This window comes from Solanum pennellii, chromosome 3 (genome assembly GCF_001406875.1).
Source record: "Solanum pennellii chromosome 3, SPENNV200".
In the NCBI taxonomy this organism is placed as follows: Eukaryota; Viridiplantae; Streptophyta; class Magnoliopsida; order Solanales; family Solanaceae; genus Solanum; species Solanum pennellii.
The window spans coordinates 71820227-71845549 of NC_028639.1; the positions used below are offsets into that span (position 1 = coordinate 71820227).

The 25323-nt window shown below is 32.0% G+C and overlaps 3 protein-coding genes across 4 annotated transcripts; all 3 read right to left on the minus strand.

Moving 5' to 3' along the window:
- Window positions 1-2561: 2561 nt before the first annotated feature.
- On the minus strand, window positions 2562-5732 carry LOC107012367 (DNA-directed RNA polymerase V subunit 7). The gene is made up of 2 exons (XM_015212192.2): window positions 5602-5732; window positions 2562-3407 (listed from the first exon to the last, which is right to left on the minus strand). The coding sequence occupies exon 2, from the start codon at window positions 3395-3397 to the stop codon at window positions 2855-2857; it is 543 nt and encodes a 180-aa protein (XP_015067678.1). The 5' UTR covers window positions 3398-3407; window positions 5602-5732; the 3' UTR covers window positions 2562-2854.
- Window positions 5733-7453: 1721 nt separating this feature from the next.
- On the minus strand, window positions 7454-16441 carry LOC107014962 (coiled-coil domain-containing protein SCD2). Of its 2 annotated transcripts, none has more exons than XM_015215097.1 (17): window positions 15802-16300; window positions 14904-15097; window positions 14178-14253; window positions 13970-14011; window positions 13803-13865; window positions 13464-13513; window positions 13360-13387; window positions 13050-13124; window positions 12841-12951; window positions 12672-12732; window positions 10941-11054; window positions 10702-10820; window positions 10479-10545; window positions 9967-10008; window positions 9509-9549; window positions 9067-9193; window positions 7454-7823 (listed from the first exon to the last, which is right to left on the minus strand). In XM_015215097.1, the coding sequence occupies exons 1-17, from the start codon at window positions 16165-16167 to the stop codon at window positions 7699-7701; spliced, it is 1701 nt and encodes a 566-aa protein (XP_015070583.1). In that variant the 5' UTR covers window positions 16168-16300; the 3' UTR covers window positions 7454-7698. The 2 variants fall into 2 exon arrangements, with proteins under 2 accessions (XP_015070583.1, XP_027771470.1); XM_027915669.1 differs by having other exon boundaries at window positions 7487-7823; window positions 14904-15093; window positions 15802-16441.
- Window positions 16442-21044: 4603 nt separating this feature from the next.
- On the minus strand, window positions 21045-23238 carry LOC107015495 (acyl carrier protein 1, chloroplastic-like). Its single transcript, XM_015215788.1, has 4 exons — window positions 23016-23238; window positions 22734-22829; window positions 21456-21581; window positions 21045-21317 (listed from the first exon to the last, which is right to left on the minus strand). Exons 1-4 carry the CDS (start codon window positions 23085-23087, stop codon window positions 21195-21197), a joined length of 417 nt encoding a protein of 138 aa, XP_015071274.1. The 5' UTR covers window positions 23088-23238; the 3' UTR covers window positions 21045-21194.
- Between the last annotated feature and the right edge of the window lie 2085 nt (window positions 23239-25323).

The following is a 25323-nucleotide window of genomic DNA, read 5'->3' on the forward strand; positions in this document are numbered from 1 at the left end:
TTTTTTGTCCATTCTGAGAAAAATGAGACCTTTCTGTATTAGAGCAACTTCTCATTTTAATCTTTTATGAGAAGCTTACATAATTAAACAAATGATGTAAGTAGTACTCTCTTACGATCAAACGCTTACCATCGTGCTAAAAGTTATAGTCGTTAGTCAATGTGCAACTTTATTTCTTAAGTACATCAATCAAGTAAGCGTCATTGTTCGATCATTACTCTGATTCAGACCTTGCTATAGGCATGATGTTGACATTACTCAGCATACGCCCTTCATATCAATTTGATTGACACGGGCTTAAACATGTCTTTTAAATTGAAAAAAAATACGAAATATAGAAAAAAACGATCTTTTTGAGACAGACTAAAAAGGAAATACGATGCGTAAATTGGGAGGGAGTATAAGTTTTAGGTTCCCAAGGGGCAAGATAATAAGTACAAAGTTAAAAACCAGCACATAGTAGGTCATCTTTTTGTGCAGGTAGCTAAAACACTGGAAAGGCATGTTTCTTTCTTGAAAGTAGCTTTAGAAGAACACTTTTCTATATCTCACTAAATGTATGAAAAATGAACATATATTATGGTGTCTAGGAAAAAGAATAATTATTTTTTTGCTTCATCTTCAAGTAAAGAGCATGATGGATCATACTTTCTTTTCTTGCAAGTTAGCTTTAGCAAATTTACGAGCGTAAAATACATGTGCATTAATAAATATCAAATCGGCAATTCTTAATCCTTTTAAGTCATGATAATTCAAAATAGTAATAAAAATAAAACATAGTTTAAATATAACACTTATAAAGACGTAATTCAACTGAAAAAATGAATTTATTTTTTTTTTGGCACTTGATAAACATTAGATAAAACAAATGGAAAATGATATGTGGTCAAGTAAAATTAGAATCTTGTTAAATGAATGTATAAAAGTTGATAACGGAATGAATACACCTCAAATCAAATACATCAATCTTGTAGTCATTTTCTTTATGTATTTATTAGGTTGAATGGATTATTATAATATATAGTTTTTGGCCACCACAAGAAAAAGGAGGTCTTATAATAATAATGAAGTATCATGATTTGTCAATTCACTTTTCACACACATTCACAAGAACCCATTATACCTTCTACTTCTAAGCCAGGGTCCCCCACCCCACCCCACCCCACCCTACCCCAGTCCCCTACAACACAGAAAGAACCTTTACAAAAGTTACACTTACTTAAATCATTCCCTTTTCCCCACTTGCATAACTGCCCAAAAGCAGAGACAGATAGACATTTAAGGTTCCACTTTTTTATCGTATTGGCAAAGTTAGAAATTTTTCAACTAAATATTTTACGTATACAATATAAATTTTTAATGAAAACTATTTAGTTATCTTTCGATTTATGTGCCGTTGTCACTAGGTTTAGGACCCCTTCATGGTCCAATCTTTGTTTAGTAACTAGCCAAGACAGAAATTTTACCTTTGCATTGCATTTGATGTTTCCAGTTAAAGAAGATTCAATAATTTTATATAAAGACGTATAGTGTATTTATATATACGATATAATTTTTCGATAAAAATAATTCTCAAACCATGCAACTCTACCATTGCCTCTTCTTTTCAGCTAAACATTAATAACACTTTAGAACCCCCACTTGGAAATTAGCTGTTAACACTTGAACACAAGTCAAAGACATATTTTTGGTGCCATTTTTTCAAACTCTAACCTTCCCTAACTAACTTAAGAAATATAGTGCACCTAATATGTTGACTTAATTTAATGTCAATGCATCACTTTTGGGCGGTAACAACGTTTTGATTTTATCATTCTACTTGCCAACATAATAGACAATCTGCTATAACATGCTAAATTTCAATAATAAGTTTTACAATATCATCAACGTGTTACGTGTATAATTCAAATCTTATTCATTAAAGAAGTGAAGAGTTGGTATGATTAGAAACTCCATCTAGATGTGATATATGAACATTTGACATTTTCCCCCAAAAAATATACATACAAGTGTTTCCTACTAGTACTCCTTTGTCTCAATAGTGCACCGAGTGACAAGTAAAACTGGACGAAGGGAGAAAAGATGAACAGTATCATCTTTCCAACAACAATAACAAAAGACATATTACATCTTCTGCACGCTCAAACATGATGTTCTTTTTTATGAATTTCATGCCAGTAATAATAATGTTTTCACAGAGACACTCATGAAATTTTCCACTTCCACTTGCACTCTTTCTTCAGCTGGGATCTTTGACATGTCTCATGTTGTTAAAAAGGACAACAGACACCCAAAAAATCTAAAATCAACTTAACTAAAGCACCAGAATTGTATAAATCCGAAAGTTGCTTCTTAATGCACATATGACCAAACATGTTCATGTTACACAAACAAGTTGGCCCTAGTATGTATTCATAGGGCCATCCTCGGAAAAATATATTCAGAAGATTCACATATGCAACCAGAAGTTCATAAGACTTACATTTGGTTATCCAAACGAACAAATCAATTAGAATCACAATACATTAAATCAAGAACCACTGACCAAATAATAAACACCATGCACCAAAATTTCTATCATTGAACGACTGATCACAACATTTTCAACACATAATAAAAGAGTTCACATAGAGAGAAATCAGTCAAGAGAACTAGACACTTCAGAATGGTATTTTGTTGGAAAGGTTTATCACCTTAACAAGAGGTTCAAGGAACCAAAGACGCTAAACAGAGGGTCAGCAACAACAAAAGAAAAAGTCAAAACAGTACTAAATACAGATATAGCTACAGAAGTTAGCTTCACATATCACTGGTCTATGTCTGAAATGAACCAACAATGGTGATTAACCGAAATCTAAACAGCATTTTGTGAGATGGGCCCGAGGTAATCACCCTCCAAGCTCACAACTGCTTGGAATTCCTTCTCCGCTTCCACATACCTTGCTCCAACCACGATGAAACGCACCACAGTGTCTTTCTCAATTCTTGACATCTTCTCATTCATAAAGATGGGATTTTCTCCAGGCACATACTTATAGTCAGCCATCTTCTGATGAGAGAGATATACCTTGTCTGTGGGGCCACATCTCAAGAAGACACCATGCTTCAAGATCTTTTCAACAACCCCATCCAAAATCTCTCCACGGAATATCTTGAAGGTAATGCAGCTGAACTCGACAGGGAAAAGCACATCACCAGTGTGTTCTCGAACTTTCCCTTCCCCAATCCTCTCCAATGTAGTAACAGCCATAAAGTAACCAAGACTTTTGGAGGCCTTCTTCGAAGCGAAGTCATCCAGGAGGCGAATAACAATTGCCTTCTGAAGCATTAAACCTTCAACGTCAAGGTTCTCAGCAGGGATTATCACGTTCCATGACAATTGAGATTTCAAAAACATTTTATATGACCTGTCATAAATCAAAACACAGCTAGCTTTATCAAGGGAAATATGGGGCCTTACAAAGAAACCATGCAGTCACTGCAGTACTAGTACGGAAGTTCAAGAAGAAGTTTTGAATTTCATATACCACAACCGCAAGAAATGCAGTGCACATCTACTAAAATTATCCATTAGGAGAAGATTTCTAATACCCACAAAGTCACAAACATTAAGATGCAAAAGGTAGGGAGCCAAAAGAGACAGAAGGGTACACCAAATAAGGATTTGCGTGTTGTGTTCTTATTTAGCAGTATCAGTCTACACAAGTTCACTACCGTCAGATAGACTGTATCAGCTCCTACGAGAATGCAGCAATCAGGCTGTCGCAACGTCATCATTAATAAAATATTACAAACCCTCCTCTAACTCTAATAGAAATATTTATACCAATTTGAAACTCTTCTAAAGATTAAAATGATAAGTGAATATCAGTAATAGGCCCTTAGTTGTGCGGACTCTTCACTTTTGATGTCACACCATCTCGGATTCTTCAAAAATACACTACTTTTGGCGAATCCGACATGCACCCGTTGGCATTTTTGAAGAGTTCGAGCAACATAACTAATAGCAGCAACTCCTTATTAGCTAAACTGACTGTCGGAGCAGAATGGTGAAACAGAGTTCCACTGACAAGGAAATAAACTTTTAAAAGAATTGAATCACTTTAGAAGCCAACTGCAGGTAACTGTTTATGCCCAGCATGAGTTGGTAACAACAACATATCCAATGTAATGTCAAAAGTAGGGTCTGGGAAGGGTAGCGTGTACAGTGTACCCAAACATTACCCCTACCTTAGGAGGTAGAGAGGTTTTTTTCGATAGACATTCTGCTCAAGAAAAAAGCATAACACCCAGCACAAATTGGTAACTTAAGAAAAGAGGGGGGCAAAACCTTTTAGAACCAGTCTGATTATACTTACAAATTACATTGTCAAGTAGATAAACCTAAATCCGTAATGAATAATATACATATCCATCCTTCCCCTAGGTTTTAGGCAACATGTGAAAATCAACCTACCAAATGCCTCATATTTCAATCAGCTTCCTTTACAAGCATTTTCTGAGAGTCAAACAACAGCAACTCCTTATTAGCTAAACTGACCGTCAGAGCAGAATGGTGAAACAGAGTTTCACTGACAAGGAAATAAATTTTTAAAAGAATCGAATCACTTTAGAAGCCAACTGCAGGTAAGTGTTTATGCCCAGCATGAGTTGGTAACAACAACATATCCAATGTAATCTCAGAAGTAGGGTCTGGGAAGGGTAGTGTGTACCCAAACCTTACCCCTGCCTTTGGAGGTAGAGAGGTTTTTCCCTATACACTCTGCTAAAAAAAAAAGCACAACACCCAGCACAAATTGGTAACTTACGAGAAGAGGGGGGCAAAACCTTTTAGAACCAGTCTAAGTTACTGCTTTCCAAAAAAAAACCTTTTAGAACCAGTCTCATTTAACTTACAAATTACTTTGTCAAGTAGATAAAACGTAAATCCGTAATGAACGCAAACCTTAAGAAAAGTATAACACCCAGCATTTGGAGATGAAGAGGTTTTATCCAATAGACCCTCAGGTCAAGGAAAAAGCATAACACCCAGCACAAATTGAACTTAAGAAAAGAGGAGGTAAAACCTTTTAGAACCATTCAAATTATACTTACAAATTAAATTGTTTAGATAAAACTTAAATTCGTAATGAATCATACATATATCCATCCTTCCCCCTAGGTTTTGGGCAACATCTGAAAATCAACCTACCAAATGCCCCATATTTCAATCAACTTCCTTCACAAGCATTTTCCGAGAGTCAAACAATACAAAATGCATAAAGATTTCACAGAGACAACAACAGTAATATAGGAGTAAATTTAGATAAGAAAAAGGAAACACCGAATAACCTAAAACAATCCGATTAGGAAAACTTCCAATTACTAGGGTAAAATCTGCATGGTTTCTGAAACAATTTTAGAATGATAACAACAGATAAATTGGGACTTCACCTGTGCTTTTGAGCTGCTAAAGAGTGCACACAATGAGCAAAAAATGGAGAAAACTAGATTTATGTTACAGTAGACTACAGCATTGCATGATCGGAAAGCAACAAGTAAAGGAAACAAAAACAAAAACAAAAAAAGAACCGGTGACGGCGGCACAGTAGTATGACTAACCTTCGGCGGAGAAACCGGCGACGGAGAAGGTGAGGTACGGGAACTTCAGTGAATGAGTTTAGCTCACTTGTGTTGGTTATTTGTGCTATGTTTTTAGCCTAAAAAGTTATGTTATTTTCAGTTTAATCCCTTTTTCCATTAATGGTCTAATTGGATATCTTTTACACAAAACCTCTATAAATTAATATAGGTAAAATTATGAAATTTTATTATTAGGTATTAATTAATCAATAAATTAATATTTATTAATTTAAAAAATAATCTTAAATTTGAAGAAGATTAATTTTAATTATATCAAAATCATTGCATCTTATTAATTTTTGTATCATAGTCATTGATTTCGCATAAAAAAAATATTATGCATAAAGTATAACGAATACATTAAAATCATATATGTTACTAATTTCAACCTTATGATGTTGTGATAATAAGAGTTTTCAAGATGTATTATCGAACATATTTTATCGTAGGATATTAAAAGTTTATGAAGTGGGATAAACTGATCCAATAAAGATAATGTTTTGGATGTTATCAATTTTGCACTCCTGTTTGGACGACAAATATTCACGAGAGATAATAAAATTGTTTTCGACATAATAAAATTCATTTGAGGGATGCAATTTCAAAGAATTTGAATGAACCTACTTGTGAAAATGTCATTCATGAATTTGAGGTCATGATTAATGATCTCGGTTACCACAATAAAATGGATGTCAATAACCTGTTGGACTGAGGTCTAAAGATTAGAAGAAATTGTGGATACAATCGGAAAAAACAATGTTCATGATGAAGTTAAAGATGATGTTATATCTTTGGAACCAATTATGCGTAAGGAAACATTTATTGCATCTTGAATTCTTCACAATTTTATGGTACAATTCGACAAGACAAAATCGACATTCTTGGACGCAATAAGAAAAGTTAGAGATGACCTTCAACTAGATTTAAATTTTAAGAAAAATTAGAACACAATAGAATCATATTTCACTAAATTGTTTTAGTTGTATTTGTACTTTTAAAGAAATATTAATTTATAATATTAATGGGACATATGTATTTATATAGGGATCTGCTGAAAATATATTGTTTGTCATGTTGCGTTTTTCAAAAGTCAATTTGACTAAGTTTCTAAGTTAAATTTAATCATTTTTTACATATCAATATGATGAGAGAAACATTTTAAAACTATATGAAAAGTACTATAAATTCTAAAACGATATGAAAAATACTGTAAATTGCAATTTTTTGCATATTAATGTGATGAAAAAATATATTTTAAAATGTTACATCAAATTTTTTATAGTTTGACTCTAAAAATAGAGATCATGACAAACAATACCGAACGAAAGAAGTATTATTATTTTATTTAATTACAGAGTATTTATTATTATTATCGAATGTAATTTTTTCATTGACCCAAGTAAAAACCAGAGGAAAAAATTATTTTAGAGAATTATTAATTACGGAGTAATAATATATAGAGTTTTTACTGTATATTGTTTTGTGCTCTTTCTTTAATCAAAATCTGATTGTTATCGAGACTTGATTGATCTATGATTCAATCTTATCAAAATATTTATGAAAATGCTTTTTTTAATTTGATGTATTATTATAGACAATAATACTTCTCGTCAAGAAAAATAATAATCAATGCTTTAAAATATTAAAACAATCCAAATATAGTGGATCTTTGAGCTTGATCTTGACGGGTAATTAAATTCAAGAATTTTTGAATTTTATGACAGCAAATAATAATGCTTCACAAAGACACTCGTGAATTTTCCCACTTCCACTTGCACTCTTCCTTCTGATGGGGTCTCTACAATGTCTTGTGTTACCAATAGAAATAATGTAATTCAACAAAAGATAACATTGACACAGACTATTATCACTTTTGCATCACTCAAATTGATTATACAAACAACTACTAATTACAAGTTATCTGTTCTCAAGCTCTACCATTTCAAAATTCCAGAAAAACAAACCGGAAGAAATAAATCAGAAGAAGAAGATGAAGAAAGAATATCTATCTGAATCGTAAACCCAAAAGGAAAAAGGAAAAGGGAAGAATACAATCCGTAAAAGAATAGACATACATCATGGAGATGCCTCCGAATCAGTACTCATTTTCCCATTATTAGGTTGGTCAATCTCTTTACGAGATGCTTCCCACAGCTGCTGTTCTATCCCCAGCTTCCTCAATTCTATCAAACCTCTTTCAACTGTTAAAATGAGCAACAGAATTACCATACAGTCGATATATTTCAATAACACAATCAACAGACAAATTTAACTCTCATTTTCATCATTTGAGTCCTGTCCTCACAAGCCACTTCTTTATATAGCATAATAAAAGATTAAAATATACTAATAATGTTATCTCAAGTCATCATTCTCTACTATGTAGACGTCTTTTATCTACTTGAATCCCTCATCATAACCTTTCTTTCAGATGTCCTTCATAAATATGCAAGAGAATAGAGAAACAAAGAAATAGGGTGCTATGAACCAACGGAAGACAGGGTGTGTGGATGGAAGGAACAGTATAGAGGATATATTCTCATGGCACCATCGAAAACATGAAGTCTTCTAGGTAACACTAGCTTTGCTGGTCCAGTGCTAACCAATGCATACGATGATCAATTACAGCTTTACACAAAAAGCTCTTCCACCAAGGCCTACAAAAGAATGTTCTATGGCACCACTGACAATATGAAGTATAGGTAAAACTAGCTTTATGGGTCCCAAACTAACCAATGTCTGATCATAATTTTACACAAATATTAGTTTTTCCACCAAAGCGACAAAATAATGCCGATTATAGTTTGACACAATATACCTCTTCCAACAAAAGCCTACAAAGTATGGACTTCACTACCATGATAAGTGGAAGTTCCTAACGTGCTTTTAGAGGCATATTAATTGCTGTTAAAGAGAGCAAAGAGCAACTCCATTACCTAATAAAGAAAAGGAGCACGTGATTTTTCAAAGGACTTCAATTTCCATGATAAACATAATTTCCTAAATTTTAGAATGAAGTGTTTGAGAAAAATAAAAATAAAATTATAGTAGGAGACAAAGCTTGAAGGGAAGTCAAGTGTAGTAGAAGGACCAATTTAGCTCCTATCCGACCTCAAGGTAGCTCATAAAATGGGGGTACCCGAGGGTTAAACTATAATGGATCAAGAGACTCGGCTATATATTGCAGGATCTTGGGCTTTCATTAGTATTATAAATTACTAAAAAAGTTTTTTGTGCTTAAAACTTGATTAAACATAATAAGATTCTAGGTACACGGGCCTTTTAGGAAGATACTTTTTCTGTAACAGGAATTTCCATGCAAGGCTCCGATGGAAATGTTTAAAGTGGCAACAATGGAATGTGATAGCTACCATTATTTGAGCTTTTATTAGTAGTATGGATTGCATTCCTTTATTCAAGAAAAGAGTCTAGGAAGTTAATTACCATCAACTGCATCATGAGTCGTTGGTGTCTGTCCACTACGGCCTATCCAGACCTGAAGTCTCTCTTCTGCAATATCCTCTTCTACACAATGCACTTTGGCTCTCCTCCAAAAGTATGTAAGCCAAGCCTGCAATTTTAACAATAGCTCATCACGTGGTGGAACTAGTGCTACGACATTGGTCAAGTGGAATACTCCTCAAGTAGTTTCAACATTCAATTAAACCATGGCCTCTATTCAGATCTTTATAGATCTAAAAAAATTCCACCTTGTAAATTGGTCTCACCAGAGCATGTATGTAATTTTTTCTTTTGATAGGTAGAAGAGTATGATATGTATATCTTCCAGCATGCTCATAGATATTCAAGGGCCAATACAACAGAAGAAGAGGAAATGGCTCCAGAACAAAATAACTAAATCACGAAGAAAAAAAAGACAACAGACCTCCTTGAAAAGAACATCTTCCGACTCCTCTTGCCCCAACTCTGCAACCAAAAACACACAGCTCTAGGATCAAACCCTTGTGAAGAAACCCAAGAGAGAAGGCACTCATTAAACCATAGCAAATCAACAGCCTCCAGTTTTACAAGGCATGACCTATATACCAAACATAACCTAGAAAAGAACAAATACAGAAGTCCAAAATGGGGAATTGACACTGATATGTAAAAGGAATTGCATCTTCTAAATCTGCATAGAAATCCCAAAGAGAGTCTATATGTACATACATAGGATCAAGAAGGGATTATTCCAGCTGCTCTTAACAAATTCTTAAAATAGGAACGTAAATAAATTGATCTACCAATCCTAGTTAAGGAGGATATTCAAATAACCAGCAAATTGAGGTGTTCCAAATCAAACATGTTCAAATTTGTATCAAGTGAATTGAGCAAATTCCTTACCATATGCATCCATCAACTTGGGGTCAACAGATGATTTAGGATCTGCCAAGCAACAAAAGCATAAAAGACGAGAGTCAGTGTTATTCTATTTTGTTTTATTTTTTGCTGAGATTATTCTATTTCCAAACTAACAAAAGATTGAGATTATTCGATTTTAAAACTAACAGGAGGTGGAGTAGGGGCTTGAACATAAGAGAACTGCACCAGATGAAACGGCAAAAAGACTATCAAGCTAATCATTAAGTTAAAGTACATGTGCCACTGGATGTTTTATCAAGCAGTCAAGTCAATAATATAATTCAGGATTGCAAACAACACAGAGATGGACAACAGGTATTTGCTCTAAACTGATGACTGTGCCCCACTGCAATTAGGAAAATCAGATATGGAAATTTTTTATGTGTAAAAGCATACAACAGATACACCTGAGATGAGAGGAGTACAAAATAGAAATTAGTTACATCCATTGAAGCCAACAGAACTACAAATTTACACAAAATCATCAGTCATACCAGAGGACTGCCGAACTACATTTGAGCGCCGATGCTGTGCCAATGCAAGAATAACAGCATCCTCTACCTAAAAGCAGAAAAAATGTTGTTTAAAGAATATACTGCACAGTTTTTTGTTTAATTTTTTTAGAAATAATATCAGTCACAGTTTTTACGACATATAATAGGAAGAAAATAATTTTTGTTATTTCTTTTCCAAAAAAAAAAAAAAACACACAGAAACCTTGAGGGAAGCTAATTCTCTTAGAGCCATTTCAACTGACAGCATACTCTCAATATTTCCCTCTCCAGATAAGTCACTAATGTCACGGGCACGTTTGCTCCGATCAGAATCATCGCCACCTGCTTAACACAAGAGAGATTAAAATCCAACTTAGATGTAATGAGGGAAACGTAAGAAGCAGAAAAAAGGCACATTTAGAGTTAATGCAGGACAGAAAATTGCAAGGAAAAGCTAAGCACCATTCCAGGATTCCTCTCTGGCCTTCTGGCCAGCAGAAACCACAACTTCAAATGGAAGAGGTGCAAAAGATGACCAATGTTCATGCTTCGTCCCTGCTATATCTGCACAGATACCTGAAACCCCAAAAGTTAGCACTCCAATTCATTATTAGCATCCCCCCTTCCACCCAAACCACCCCAAACAAAAAAGCAAGTATATATCAAAGAAACCACATGACTAAACAGCCGCAAATAACCCCACCAAGAACACACTTTAATCTAGAGTATTTAACAAAAAATAAAATGGTTTCATGAATAAGATTGAACTGAAAGAGAAAAGGCTACTGCTTAGTTCATTACGAGACTCCCACATATCATTAAAAATATTAGTACTCCCATACATCAATGTTTTGGGTAATCACCAATCGGTCCTCAATTTATCACCAACAATAATCCAACCTATCCCTAACTTATCTTGCATATTAATTCATTCTAAACATAAGACTAATAATTTAAAATGGTTTCTAGGATAGTCAGCCAAACTATTTCAACAGAGGCGGCTTCGTTTCTTTTGTGAAAAATGTTAGAAGAGTCACGTGGCTTATCTTTGTGATAATAGCAATTGAGTGAGTCAAAACTTTCGCAAGCCAAACTAACACTTGTGGATCATGAAAAAATAAGATAGTTAAGCATCCAGGTAAGTGGTCAATGGGTTCAAATCCAAGCAGAGACCAAAGAACAAACCACTAGTTGATTTCAGCTCATCTATCTACACCTTGGTGGAAGCGATCAAGTAACCCGTAGATTAATCAAGGTAGGGACTAGTTGGCTGGAATACCAACATTTATAAGGAGCATCAGCTAGCTCCTCTACATTCCTTTTAACTTAAGTACCAGACTTCGTTCACGACATGGTAAGCCTCATATTGCATGTTTTCGAAATATATTGAGAAAGATCCCTACCTCACCATGCAAAACAGGAGAATGCACTTAAATATTCCTGGTAATGAAAAAGAAGGAAGAAAGTGAATACAGTTTGAGATCCTTCTTTGGATTTGCTTCATTTTGGATTGCAACTAAATAAACTTTGGATTACAACTTCAGTCATATGAATCCTAAGTGTCCATCTCGCTCCATTTAATTTCATATAGGTCCAATATTATATAAATTAGAAATTTCTACATTTTTAAAGGCTCTAAAATCTCTGTGAGACTAAAAGACTTCTCCAGCGCACACTGGACCAAAAGTATCATGCTAATATAACTAAACTTCATCCCAACTGATTGGTGTTGCCTATATATATCTTTTAATTCTATTGTGCCCTTTTATTCGTTAGGTCTACATGAATTTCAAGATATTACAAGTCATTCAGGTCCACATTCTTTCAAGTGATTTACGTATTATCGGGCCCCCTTTTTAACACATTCAATCACAATGGTGTCATACCTAGGGACCAGTACATCTGGAGGCCAATGTAGGACAAATTTGATGCTCCTTGAACCTTCTCAAACTGAAACTTCATCCATTTCTTAGGCCATCTGACTAGGAGGGTTTTCTCAATTACATAATGCTACATTTTGAACACTTCCAGTGATCATGGTATTTTTCTACTTGTTAAGCCAAAAACACGTTTTATCCTATATAAGCAATTGAAAGATGCTAAAAATTGTAACTTCTGAACAGTAACTATAGTACTATACATATTACACCCACTAAACAAATCCAGAAGACAGATGCTGATTGAGCAAATTACCATATTGTACAGCTAGACCCCAGTATCGAGAAAGCCAACATCTCTTTAGAACTACCTCCTCCTAGAATATCAAAATGACAACAGATATCCAAGTGAGAAAGACTGGGTAGTGAATAGCATATCTGAAGCTAAAGGCAAAAAGTTTATCTTATCAGAATCAAACAACAACCATCTCTTCATGGGTCAAAATCATTCTCTGTGTCATTGTTCGAAGAGCTTTGGCTTCAGCTTCAGCTTCCTGAAGCTGTTCCATTGCATTTGCAGTGTCATCCTTCAAGTTCTGAACAAAGAAAAATTTGCAAAAAAAAAAAAAAGAAATAAAAAGAAAGATCAGTGACAAAAAAAAGCACACAGCACCCAGAGAGTAGCATGACTAACTTCAATCTCAGTACGAAGTATCGTAATTTCGTCTTCTCTTCCATCCTTAGTTTGCTGTGCAGCTTTAAGAGCAGCCTGCAATAACAATGCAGGAGAAGTAACGGTATCATCAAACCAAAAGCAACACAAGCATAAACATTAAGCAAGCAAGGAGGAGTATCATCATAATTCCCAATAGACTTCACTTGTCTAGACACATTAAAGTTAAAACATTAAAAAAGTTTGACGAGCAACAGTATTTTATGCATCCTGACACAGTTAAGTAACAATGTTTGTCTTTACTACTTGTATTCACAGTTCTTCAAGCTACCTCTCTCTGGCGAAGTGCTTCTTGCTTCCTGTAGTTATTGCATACCATCAGACAATGTTTGTTAAGCAGAAATATGGAAGGGGAGAAAATATTACAGATTGTACCTGGTTAATAATTTAGCTTCAAGTGATAGTCCTTCTCCAAGAGAAGCAACCTGTAAATAAGAAATAGATATAGCTTCATACTAGTGTTAAATCTAAAAAGTTAAGTGAAGAAAGCCATAAGTCATATATGTCTCATTCAATGAAAACCAGTTAAGATGATTAGTTGACTGAAACCACTTTTTGCACGATAATCAGCTACACCCCTTTTCTTGGTGCTTATAATTAACTGTAACATTTTACAAATGTCCTTGGAACAGATTAAGTTATAGTATGTAAAATTGGGATCACCCTCAAGAAACTTACTATCCTCAGTGTAGACCATTACTATTGGTGACTTACCTGTTTCTCCAACAAACGAACCCTAGCTTCAGATTCTTCACGTTGTTCTTCTGTACGACGTAGCTGTAAATTATATCAGCAATTGTGATCCACAAAGTTACAAAGTCGCAAAACTTCTTCTTTTCTTTTCATTTATCCTTTTCATTTAGAGAGGTAAATCAACTAACCTTATCTAAAATAATGTCATTTTCTTCTTGAAGCATATCAAGCTGCAAAGAATTACAAAACCCTCATTTGAATGTTAACAGAATTGTTATAATATCCAATCGTCCAAATTACGAGAGCCTCGAGAGATAATGAACACATGCACCAGAATGGACAAGTCTAGCCTATTTTAGCAGCCATCCAGATACCATCTTCATGTAGATGACATACCTCATCACGAAGCGCAGAAGTTTCATGATCATTTCCAGAATCCTTCATATCCATTCGTCCTAATTCTGGTGTGAACCTAAAATTAATTTCTAATACAGTTAAGATCATCATCTTGCCATGATTTAAAAAAGAACATCACATCAAGATATTACACAGGTTAAGGGGACATCATTATCGTACAATTTAAAATATGTCATATTGTTATTTGCCAGTATCCTCCTGTATGTCACAGGAAGAAGGCTTTGTTATGGAGTCTAACATATGGGATTGAGAGGCGTTGACTGATAGTTGACTGATTGCCCCTGAAAATCACAAGAGTAGTCCTTAATTCTATGTAGTTTGTCAGGTCTTAAACAAATAAACTATGCTTACTTCCAATCTCTCACAAAGTAAGCATCATAAGCAATGACAAGCAAGAAAAAGATGAATAAAATTAAGAATGTCAGAACATATGAGAACTAGGTGAAAACTCAACATTAGGTCACAAATTCACTATTTCAGTTTCTGTCCAACTGTAATCTGTTTCTAGTTCGAGTTTCAAAATAAACAAGGCAGAAGTAGTAAACCATCTGTTCAATGCAAGTATTAAATAAGCACTGGAAAGTTGAAGTTACATAGTGTACTAGTTTTGACAAAATAAAATAAGTTGATATAGTTCAGTCAAATATTGAATCAAAATATTAATAGATGTTATCAGTAGAAGACAAAGAAAATAGAAGTCGTCACCTTTTCTCTCTCAGGCGATTACTAGGAGGTTCTATTGGTGGTATGGTAACTGGAGTTCTCACTGATGACCTACTTGGTTGCAGTATTGCTCCAGGTGTTGTTGCTGCTGCTGATGTACGAACAGACATCGAGGAGGGTCTTCCAGTAGACGATGAACGAACAGAAGGAGTGTGATCCATAAAGTTCCGACCTAACTAAACATGATAGCATCTAATTACCATCAGAAAAGAAACCTTAAGCAAAGTATTTGTATGACAAGTTATAAAGCATTAGTAGTTTATAAAAAGAAGTTACTAATAGAAAATTCTTCTAGAAAGTGGATCCCAAAGTCCCCAGTCTTGATACTTCTGCAACACAGAGATCTCTTCAGATAGAAGCCAAATTTTCAATTCATTTTCTTTTGTTGGATAAGAGAAGCCAATTTCTCATTATCGCCACACCCATAGCATGTGTTTATGGATTTTTCTCCACCCCCACCCCAATCACATTCCCACACACACCCCGCTACTTCTGTGTATTCTGGCTGGCAAGATGAGAGGTGAAATAATAGCCTTTGGCTTTCAGATTTTAAAACGAGATATATCAAAAGCAAAATTATTTCATAGAATCTTGAGCCAGCAGAAAATTATTGCCTAAGAAAAGGGTTGACCTGTAAATATTTTTTTACCTCCTCTCTAATGAACTATTTTTCTTTTTTTTTTCATCAAGAATCTGATTGACCAACCGATTCCAATCCAAACAAATTCAACTAAACACAGTTCAAGAATCAAGAATCATTAGTTCATCGAGAATCATTCATAATCTCACATCAAATCATGCAACAGTCGATATCAAGCAGAATATTTGACCAACAAAACACAGTTCAATTTATTTTTAAATTAGAGGTACTAAAAATTACCGAGGGGGAAGGAGATCTATTAGGTTTGGCTAGTGAAATAGCCGTCAAACCACTGTTCTTGTTATTGCTATTACTCCGATAGTCATTAGTAGAGAAAGCAGCTGTAGGAGGCCGAAACCCTAGATCATCATCATCATCTTCTTCATCAGGCCTATGAGAAGAAGCCATAACTTGTGCCAAACGCTGAGCAGCAGCTTTGGCGGCCACATTCTGAGTCCTCTTTATAGTAGACATTCCTGTTACCGTAGGAGGCAATCGAGCACGGGGATGAGCCGGCGATCCCGCCGGCGACGATGAACCTGTACTACTTGATCCTCCACTCCACTGCCGAGCGTACACCGGACTTTCCGTCCTCCGTCGATCCATCTACTCCGTCGGAACTGTACGTGAATTTTGAGAAGTTTCTAGATTTCCATGGAAATCGTTAGGACCTAGATTTTCTCTCCGATGGAAGATCGGGAGAAAGAAGAGAAAGAGATTTGACGGATAAAAAGACGGCGTCAAACTTAAGTCGGAAAAAAGTACAATAAATAGAAAATGAAACGCGTATCGCGGGAGAGACGATAGAAACGGAAAAAAAATGACCGTTCGAAAAAATAGCTAGCTCGGATTTCAGTTACCGTCAAATGGACCTTGAGCTACTATATGTACCTTTTTATTTTCATCTCGGCGGCGAAGACCCTATGTATTAACAGTAGATGGGTGATAAGTATTCGGTTCGATATTTTCAAATTTATCGTATTTATAATACTATATTAAAGTTATAGTATATTGTATTATGAAAATACAGTATAATACTTTGTATTAAATTTAAGTTCAAATATTGAAGTTTAAAATTTTACTCTCGAATGTCAAGTACTCGATAATTCAATTCAACTCAATAATTCATTTTTTTATATTTTATATCAGTCCTAATTAACGGAGTTTAAATAGATGACAATCAAAGAACAAAAATTTATGAAAATAGTGTAAGTACTATTGGTAAAAGATAAAGTTTAAGTGAGACCATCAAATCTATTCTACAAGACACGAAGAATGTTCAACTAACACCTAACCTACTAATCTAGTTCGCGTAAGGTCGTATTCTCGATAGTCAATAAACTTAAGATGTGTTAGTATGTTGTTTACCTCAACACTTCCTTTTATGTCTCTACTTTTTTAACATCTGACGTTATTGTCAATTTCTTATATCTCTTCATTGGTATATTTACATTTCTTCTTTTCACATGTTCAGATAATTCCATACTCACTTTTCTAATAATATTCATCATAAAATCTTAATATATTGATTGAAAAAAACAATATTATTATTATTTCATTGTTAAGAACTTTAAGTCATTTTAACAAATAAGAAAGAAAATATAGGAAATGTAAAAAGTCAAAGAACAGGATATGTAATGATTTTGTAGCTGTATGAGATTTACTAAAAATCCTCTTTTTGATTTTTCATTTTGGTTGAAAATTTAAGGACAATGATTTTTGTGACTTGAAGAGTTTGTTTATGAATTTTTCTAATTTGATTTAAAAAGTGACGTACTAAAATGACATGTCAAAGCTTTAGTTAGTTGCTTGTTTCAATTTGGTACGACATCTAAATTAATATTTTGAGAAAAATCTTTTATCAAAATTAAACATGTCACATTATTACTATTATTATAAATAATATAAAATCAGTCTAAATATACTTGATTTATTTTATATTAGATGATCATTTTTATTATATACCGTAATTAAAAGATCATTAATAGATTAATTAATTTTATCATTTTGCCCTTAGTTAGCCTCTTGAAAAAAAATATTCTTTATCTTCAAAATTTGATTAAATTTCAAAAAATCAATATTCTTTATCTTCAAAATTTGTTTAAATTTCAGAAAATCATATTAATTATTTAATTAATTCTGTCTTGATTTAGTAAGTGACTAAGTACTCCAAATCTGTTCTTATTTATATGTTGCCTTTGTTAAAAATAGATGTTTCTTTGTACTTATTCTTTTACAAAATCAATACATAAATGACATTATTCTTTCTATTTTACCCTTGAGAATTATTATTCTTAAAAAGTATACATTTGATCAACAATTCAACATATTAATTAACTAGTGAACTTAGCCGCGCTTTGCGCGATAAAAAATTACTCGTTAAATTTGCTAAATAATTAACTTTTTTGAATAGTTGATTACTAAATATATTTCTAAAGATTATTTATAGTCTTTAATCTAAATATATCAAATTTTAAGTCTTAATTAAGTTTATTATTAGTACTTAAATTTTATATCTTTTGTAATTTGAAATCGCTTAAGAATTTTCGAAATTATGAAAAAAAATCCTAAATTTATCCTCTTTATTTTAATAAGAAAAGTAAATTTAATGTAATAAGTTGAACTCTTTATGAAATTTAAATTTAATTTAATAATATAATAAGCTTAATGTAAATATAGTTTTTTTCTAAAATCTATTCTTTTCCTTCAAAAGTATTATACTTTCCTTTAGTAATGAATTTTTTTTTCATCTTTCACTAATCTTAGATTATGAAATGTTTGTAAATCATTTTCTATCTTGACTAATTTTACTAAATTGTCATATACTGCCTATTATTTATATAAAAATGAATAGATTGAAAGATAAATAGTCTCAATTACGCAAATAATATAAAGTATTCAAATAAATTAAACCCAAATTATATATATGTATTAACTAAAATACAACTTTAAACTTACCTATATTTTAGTTACAATTTCTAAATTATTCTAAAAGGTAAACATAAATAAAAATTGTGAAATTGCCTAATCCTCAAAATTGATTTCATTATTCAAAATAAAATATATACAATGTTGAAACCATTAAAAGAACCTTAAAAGATAATAAACAAAACGATTCAAGTCTTCAAAGTTAAAATTAATATACCTGAAATTTCAATAATATTATTTAGTGTAGGTATAAATTATAATTAGATAAATTAATCAAAGAATCCTTGTTGGAGTACCAAAGAAAATTAAAATAAATTAAAATTAAACAAATAAACAAAATAATCTTTGTAGGAATACCAAAGAAAATTATCCTAGCCTCTAATTATTCAATTTGTACACACTCTCAATGTTCACTACACCATTTGAAGATTAATGGACATAAACATTAATGTAGGGTTCCTTTTCCTTGTGAGTTTATGAAAGTTAAACTTAAATATTGTCATATGTTCATCTTGTCTTCCATTATAAATAATAAAGATTATTTTTAAAAAAATGTGCAAAATAATAAGTACACTAAAATCATCAATAATGAGGAAAAAAGCAATAAAAAAAAAAGAACAAAAAAAATATTGTAAATAAAAGACATCAAACAAACTGAAATAAAAAGAGTAACATGATTGAAATATTGTACTCATCAAAATTGAATTTCCAAAATTGTCATATACTCGTCTACTCGTCCACACTGTTAAGTATTAACAATAGAAGTTAGTCACAAAGAATCTATATATATATATATAAAATTAGACATAATCAAAGTGATGTACCTTGGTAACTCAAATTAAATATTGTTCTCATTGAATTTGAATTCCCAAAATTGTCAAATGCTCATCTTATCTTCCACATTGTAAAAGTTAGTAACAAATAAACTATATATTATAAAATTAGAAATAACCAAATTGATGTACTTTATTTAGTATAAATATGATGAAGAAAGGAAAAATAAAATAAAAAATTCTTGCATTGGTGAAGATGACATGGTTTTAGTATTTATAGTAATCCATAAATTCTTAACTATTGAATAAATAAATTAAAAGAGTAATGGAGTAATCAATACCTACAATTGTAACTTATATTGGTCATTAGTGTCTTAATTATAATTTAGTAATACTTTCAAGAAGGAATAGGGAAAGGTTTAAATATTTAAAGGGATAAATTGTAACTTATATATACCTAAAATAATAAAGGTATTAATGGAGGAATTTAAAGAGAAATAATCAATAGAGGATATTTATTTAATTTAACTAACATATCAAGATAAAAAAAAGAGAAAAAAAATCTTTAAAAAAAGATATAATATATAAATTCTAATGCTGGCCTATGAGGGCTGCCACATCAGCACTTTCATATCCAGATTTATATATATATATAGATTCATTTTCACGGGTCAAATTAATAAATCAAAATAAATTAATTAATGTTCATTGATTGAAAACTTGACTTCAAGAGAATGCTCTTTATGTTCCTAATTGGTTGTTCAATATTCTTTTTTTTTTATTTATTTTGACAAATCAAGAAATTATAATTTGTTACCTAATGTATCCTCAATTAATTACTTTGAAAAAGTTAGATCTTTTTGAAGATTTTAAATTTATAATTCATGCATTTCATAATTAATAGAGACAAAATGATAAACTTATTATGTCAATCATTATTTTCTTAATAGTTGTGTCAATTAAAAAATGTATAAATAGTTAGGGACAAGTGGAGTACTAAATAATATAGTTATAAACTTAAGGGATATTAAATCTAAAATGGTGATAAATAAATAAAAATTGAGGAAGTAATATGATTGTTTACAACAAAATTTAAAGTGACTGAAACTAAATTGCAATCACAAACAAAATACGAAGAAACATGATTTTATTGATAAAGACTGCAGTACAATTATGTTCGTCCCTTGATTCTATTATCCTGAGATTTATCCATGATTTAAGGACCACTAGTGACGTATTTCTCGAAACAGAAGTTAATGAGATATTTGAGATGTCAAGGAAATTTAGTATTCTTTATACAAACATAAATCAGGATTTAGGATTAAGTAGCCTTCGAGAATTCTAATTGAAACTGAACACACCATCTAGAATTTCAATTCGAATTGAACACGTCTCGTAGAATTTTATAAATTTTTTTAATCTAAAATGATACAAATATTTTAGTGAGATATACCTCTAATAATCATGACAACTGCACGCTCTTCTCCATCATTGTCATAGTTGGCAATATTACAAGGAAACAAAAAAAAATTATTCGAGGATTACACGAGTAACATAATTACTCAACTAATAAAATGCAATCGTAAATCTAATTAGTAACATATGGAATAACAAAAATAATAACAAGAAGAAAGTACTCTTCTATAAAATAATAGGCGTTTGACATCGATTTAACACAAGGAATAAGAAGCAGTAAATTATTCATTAATTTTATAAGTTGGATAAATATTATTAAATATTTTAAGATAATATAGCGAATCAGTAAAGATGGACGAAGCGGAGTATTAAAGAAAAGTCATCATCATTCAGATACCAAAATATTGCAAAAAGAATGCAATCCAAGACCAAGAATATGAATTACAACGATTCCATAAAAATTTAAGCTAAAATTAATACTCAAATTCTCATTTTTCCCATCCTAATTAAAAATGTCTACTTCTTCTCAACAAGTTTTTCAATCAAGTCAGCAGCATCTTGAACTGTTACAATATTCTCAGAGTTCTCTTCTTCTACTGCAATCCCAAACTCTTCTTCTAGGGCCATCACAATTTCCACCTGTTTGCGCGTTACAAACACTTATAAGGCTCATTCTCGTACTGTATATATAAGATTAAAATTATTATATTTAAATATACGTATAGTAACTAGACGTTGAATTGTTTTAATAAAAATCCTGAATCCAACACTACTCACAGTGTCTAGAGAGTCGGCTCCGAGGTCCTTAGTGAAAGTACTTTCAGGGCTGACCTTAGTGTCTGCTGGTAAAGCTAGTTGTTTTCTCACTATGCTTATCACCTTATCAATTGTCTCTGCCTTTGCCTGCTCATCATGCAAAATGTATCAAATCAATCAAGAGAGTGAATACTCATACTATTTTCTGTTTCAATTTGTTTGTCTGATATTGACTCGACATATAACATTTTAAGAAAGTTTGAAAGACTTTTGAATCGTGTGATTCTGTTGAATCTACTATTTTGCTCTGTTCGAACCCGGACGTAAGTGTAAGTGTGAATTAAAATAAAATGTGATACAGCATAGCAGAGTGGCGGCAATAAATAGATACATTAATAAAGAGTTTTCAAGTCTTTACCGACATTAGTTAAGTGTTATTAGATCCAATGTCGCTAAAGCCTTTAAGGACACATACAAAAAATGTTAATTGCTGTTAAAAGTATATATTTAATGGCAATTGTTAATTAATTGCCACTAAAGATTAATTTTGATGTAGTCAGCCGCGATGTAAAGAGTACTTCTATGCATTTGCAAAGGCCATTTACCAACAATAGGATTATAATGTTAAATACTTATTTACGAGTTTCATACTTTAACTATCCATTGTTCTATTTACCTATTAAAATAATCCTTTTTTTGCGAGTTTCATATCTCAACAATCAATCTTAGAGCCTGTTTGGCTCAGCTTAAAAGCTGGTCAAACTGACTTAAAAGCTGATTTTTGACTTATTTAGCTGTTTGGCAATACTCAAAATAACTTATTTTAAGTTAAAAAAAACTTATTTTAAGCCAAAAGTTAAAAGCTGGGGTAGGGGTCCTTTTTTTTTTTAGCTTATAAGCTGTTTTAAGTTGACCACATTTTTATCTTTTTGCCGTTAATATTTTTATACAATCTCCAAATTACAACATAACCCTAACATCTCTTTCTTCCATTTTTCCCTTTTCACGTTTGGCATAGCAACTTCAGCACTTTTATCCAAACACATAACTGCTTATTTTAAAAATAAGTTTCAGCACTTTCAAAAGTACTTTTTTAAAGCTGCTTTTATTAAGCCCATCCAAACGGGCCCTTATTTTATTAAAACATGTTAGCCTATTGTCAGTTGGGAACAAATATTTGGTCAACTCAGCATTGAGATATAATTCAATAAAAATTAATAGAGTGATAGTTCAGGTAGATAAAAAAATAATGGATAATTAAGATATGAAACTCGCGAAACGAAGAAGAAGGAGATTTACAGCTGCAACACGAAGGCGGGATGTTCTTAGAGAAGGGAAACCAGCACTAGTCCTTCCCCAACCCACTGAAACCAACTTCACAGTGCCTCCGTTTATCTGCACACATTTTGCCCAAAATTACAAGTTTGAACGAAATAGTTCTATAACGAAGTCATTTACCGCAATATCTTTTGACTATTGTAACAAAATGTTGTTACAATGAACAAACATGTATAACATGAAAAATGTATTCAAACGAAAAATTAGTCGTTATAGTGAAATGATGTTATTAGTAATGTTGACCTGAGATGTGTTGAACAGGGCCTGATTGACAGAACAGCCAAATCTGAGACAAGTAGCTGAAAGACTAGCCATATTGTGAAGAATGAGAAATGCAGAGAGAAGAAATGGAGTTTGTTTGAAGATTTAAAGATGAGTACAACAATATTTGAAGTAACAGTAATAATATATTATTACATACGAGTTGACAAAACAAAGAGAAATGAGTGGTGAATATTTAGTGTGCAAATCCTATCCAAATTAGTGTGTATGTTGCTTTCTTATGTGACATAGAATGGATGCTTTGCTAGCTAATGTTTTGTCTTCATTCTCCCTTTCTCAACTTGACCACGTGCAAGTAATCGTAAATATCCGATAGAACTCACTAATTTTGATCTAACTGTTATAATCGTTATAAAATTAATAGGGAATGAATAAATGTTATTGCATTTTTTGTTTTGAATATGTATAAATTATTCACTTAGTATTCGGTAATTTAAGACAATGATCTTTTTTGCTCAAACTGACGATCATATATGAAACGTTAGACAACGGTCTAAAATTTCATAAGTTAATTCAAATGGTCACCGACAATCATATACTTCGTATGTAAGATCGAGAAATATATGAGGAAATATTAGATTTGAATCTAATATTATCTTGAAAGATTGTGTTTTAAGAATGAGATATTACTTTGGGAAACTTACATAAATATATTATAATAAAAAAATATTTACCATTTATAGCAATAATATTTTTTTTTCCACTTGATCACTTTTTCATTTATAAGACAAGTTTAATATATATTACAAAGATATATTTATTATTCAAATATAATACAAGTTTTAATGATGGATAATACATTTATCATACATTTAAAATACACTTATAATACAATGTGACAGTTTTTTACCAAACAAACATAATATATTTCAAAAAAAATTATAATTTAAATATATTGCAAACATAATTCACTTTAATATATATTAAAGATTTATCACAATATTACTATAAATGCTAATAAACAAAAAGTATCGCTAAAATCAGTAATTATTTGAAAAAATGTATTAATTCATGTAATTTTTTCAATTACTTTTGATGGGTATTGGGCTCTCAAAGCAAATTGGGCCTCGAATACCTACCAACATTTTTCAATTGGGTCATATGCTCAAATGCAACTTCTAATCCCTGATTCATTTGTACTTTTTTTAGGGCAAATTAAAAAATTACATATTTTTAAAGTTAAATTACAATTTATCCTTAAAAATTTTATAATTACAAAACTTTCTAAAAAAGGATACAATTTTATAAGCGTTGATACATTACTCTAATGCGCGAGATACACTAATTTGATGCACGAGATACATTTTATACATGATATACTAATCTCATACGCGAGTTACATTTTATACATGATACACTAACCTGATATGCGAGATAAACTAATCTGATGCGCGAGATACACTAATCTGATGTGCGAGGTACATTAATGTGATGCGTGAAAATGAGAAATTTTGAAAATTTATAAAACTTATAGAAGATAATGATAATAAGTAAAATAAAAGGCGGAATTTCCGTAGTTAATCCACTTACCTTATCGTAACCACTATCACCATCATATTTCAACCAAGAAGAAAGTCATTGACTAGTCATAAAATCATTACACAACTCCATCGCCATCAATTTCAAGATGTTACAATATTCAAAAGTAATTGAATTGTACACCGTATTCATGAGTCAAATTTTTTTGTACTTCTGAAAAAATAACTTTAACTTGTGTCATTTAAAAAAATATCAATTAAAAGCAAACGATTGACAATATTATAACACGTGTATTATATCTTTTTTTTGGAACAAAGGATAATCCGCAATCTCTAAAACCTCTGCCATTCGGATGAGCACTTTGTGCGCACTCGGTAAACCCCTCACTTTGTAATAGTCTACAAACCACACATGGAATGTAATTGCACTAGGCAAGCCTTATGCGACAGACTTGACTCAGAAGGCATTAAGGGGGAGTCGATCCCTGGTCATCCATGTCGCTGCTACTCCATCACCATAACTATTACCGCCACCATATTTCGACCAAGAAGAAATCCACTAACCAATCATAAAAATCATCGCACAACTCTAGCATTATCAAATCAAAGATGTTATAAAAAACCCTAAAAGATATTGAAGCTTACAACGCCTTCACGAGTCAAAGATTTTGTGCATCCGAAAAAACACTATAACTAATTATGTCAGTTAAAAATGTGTCAAAATTAAACACAAACGACAAACAAGACATGACACGTGCATTATAACCGTTTTACGCGCGCGAAATACCTAA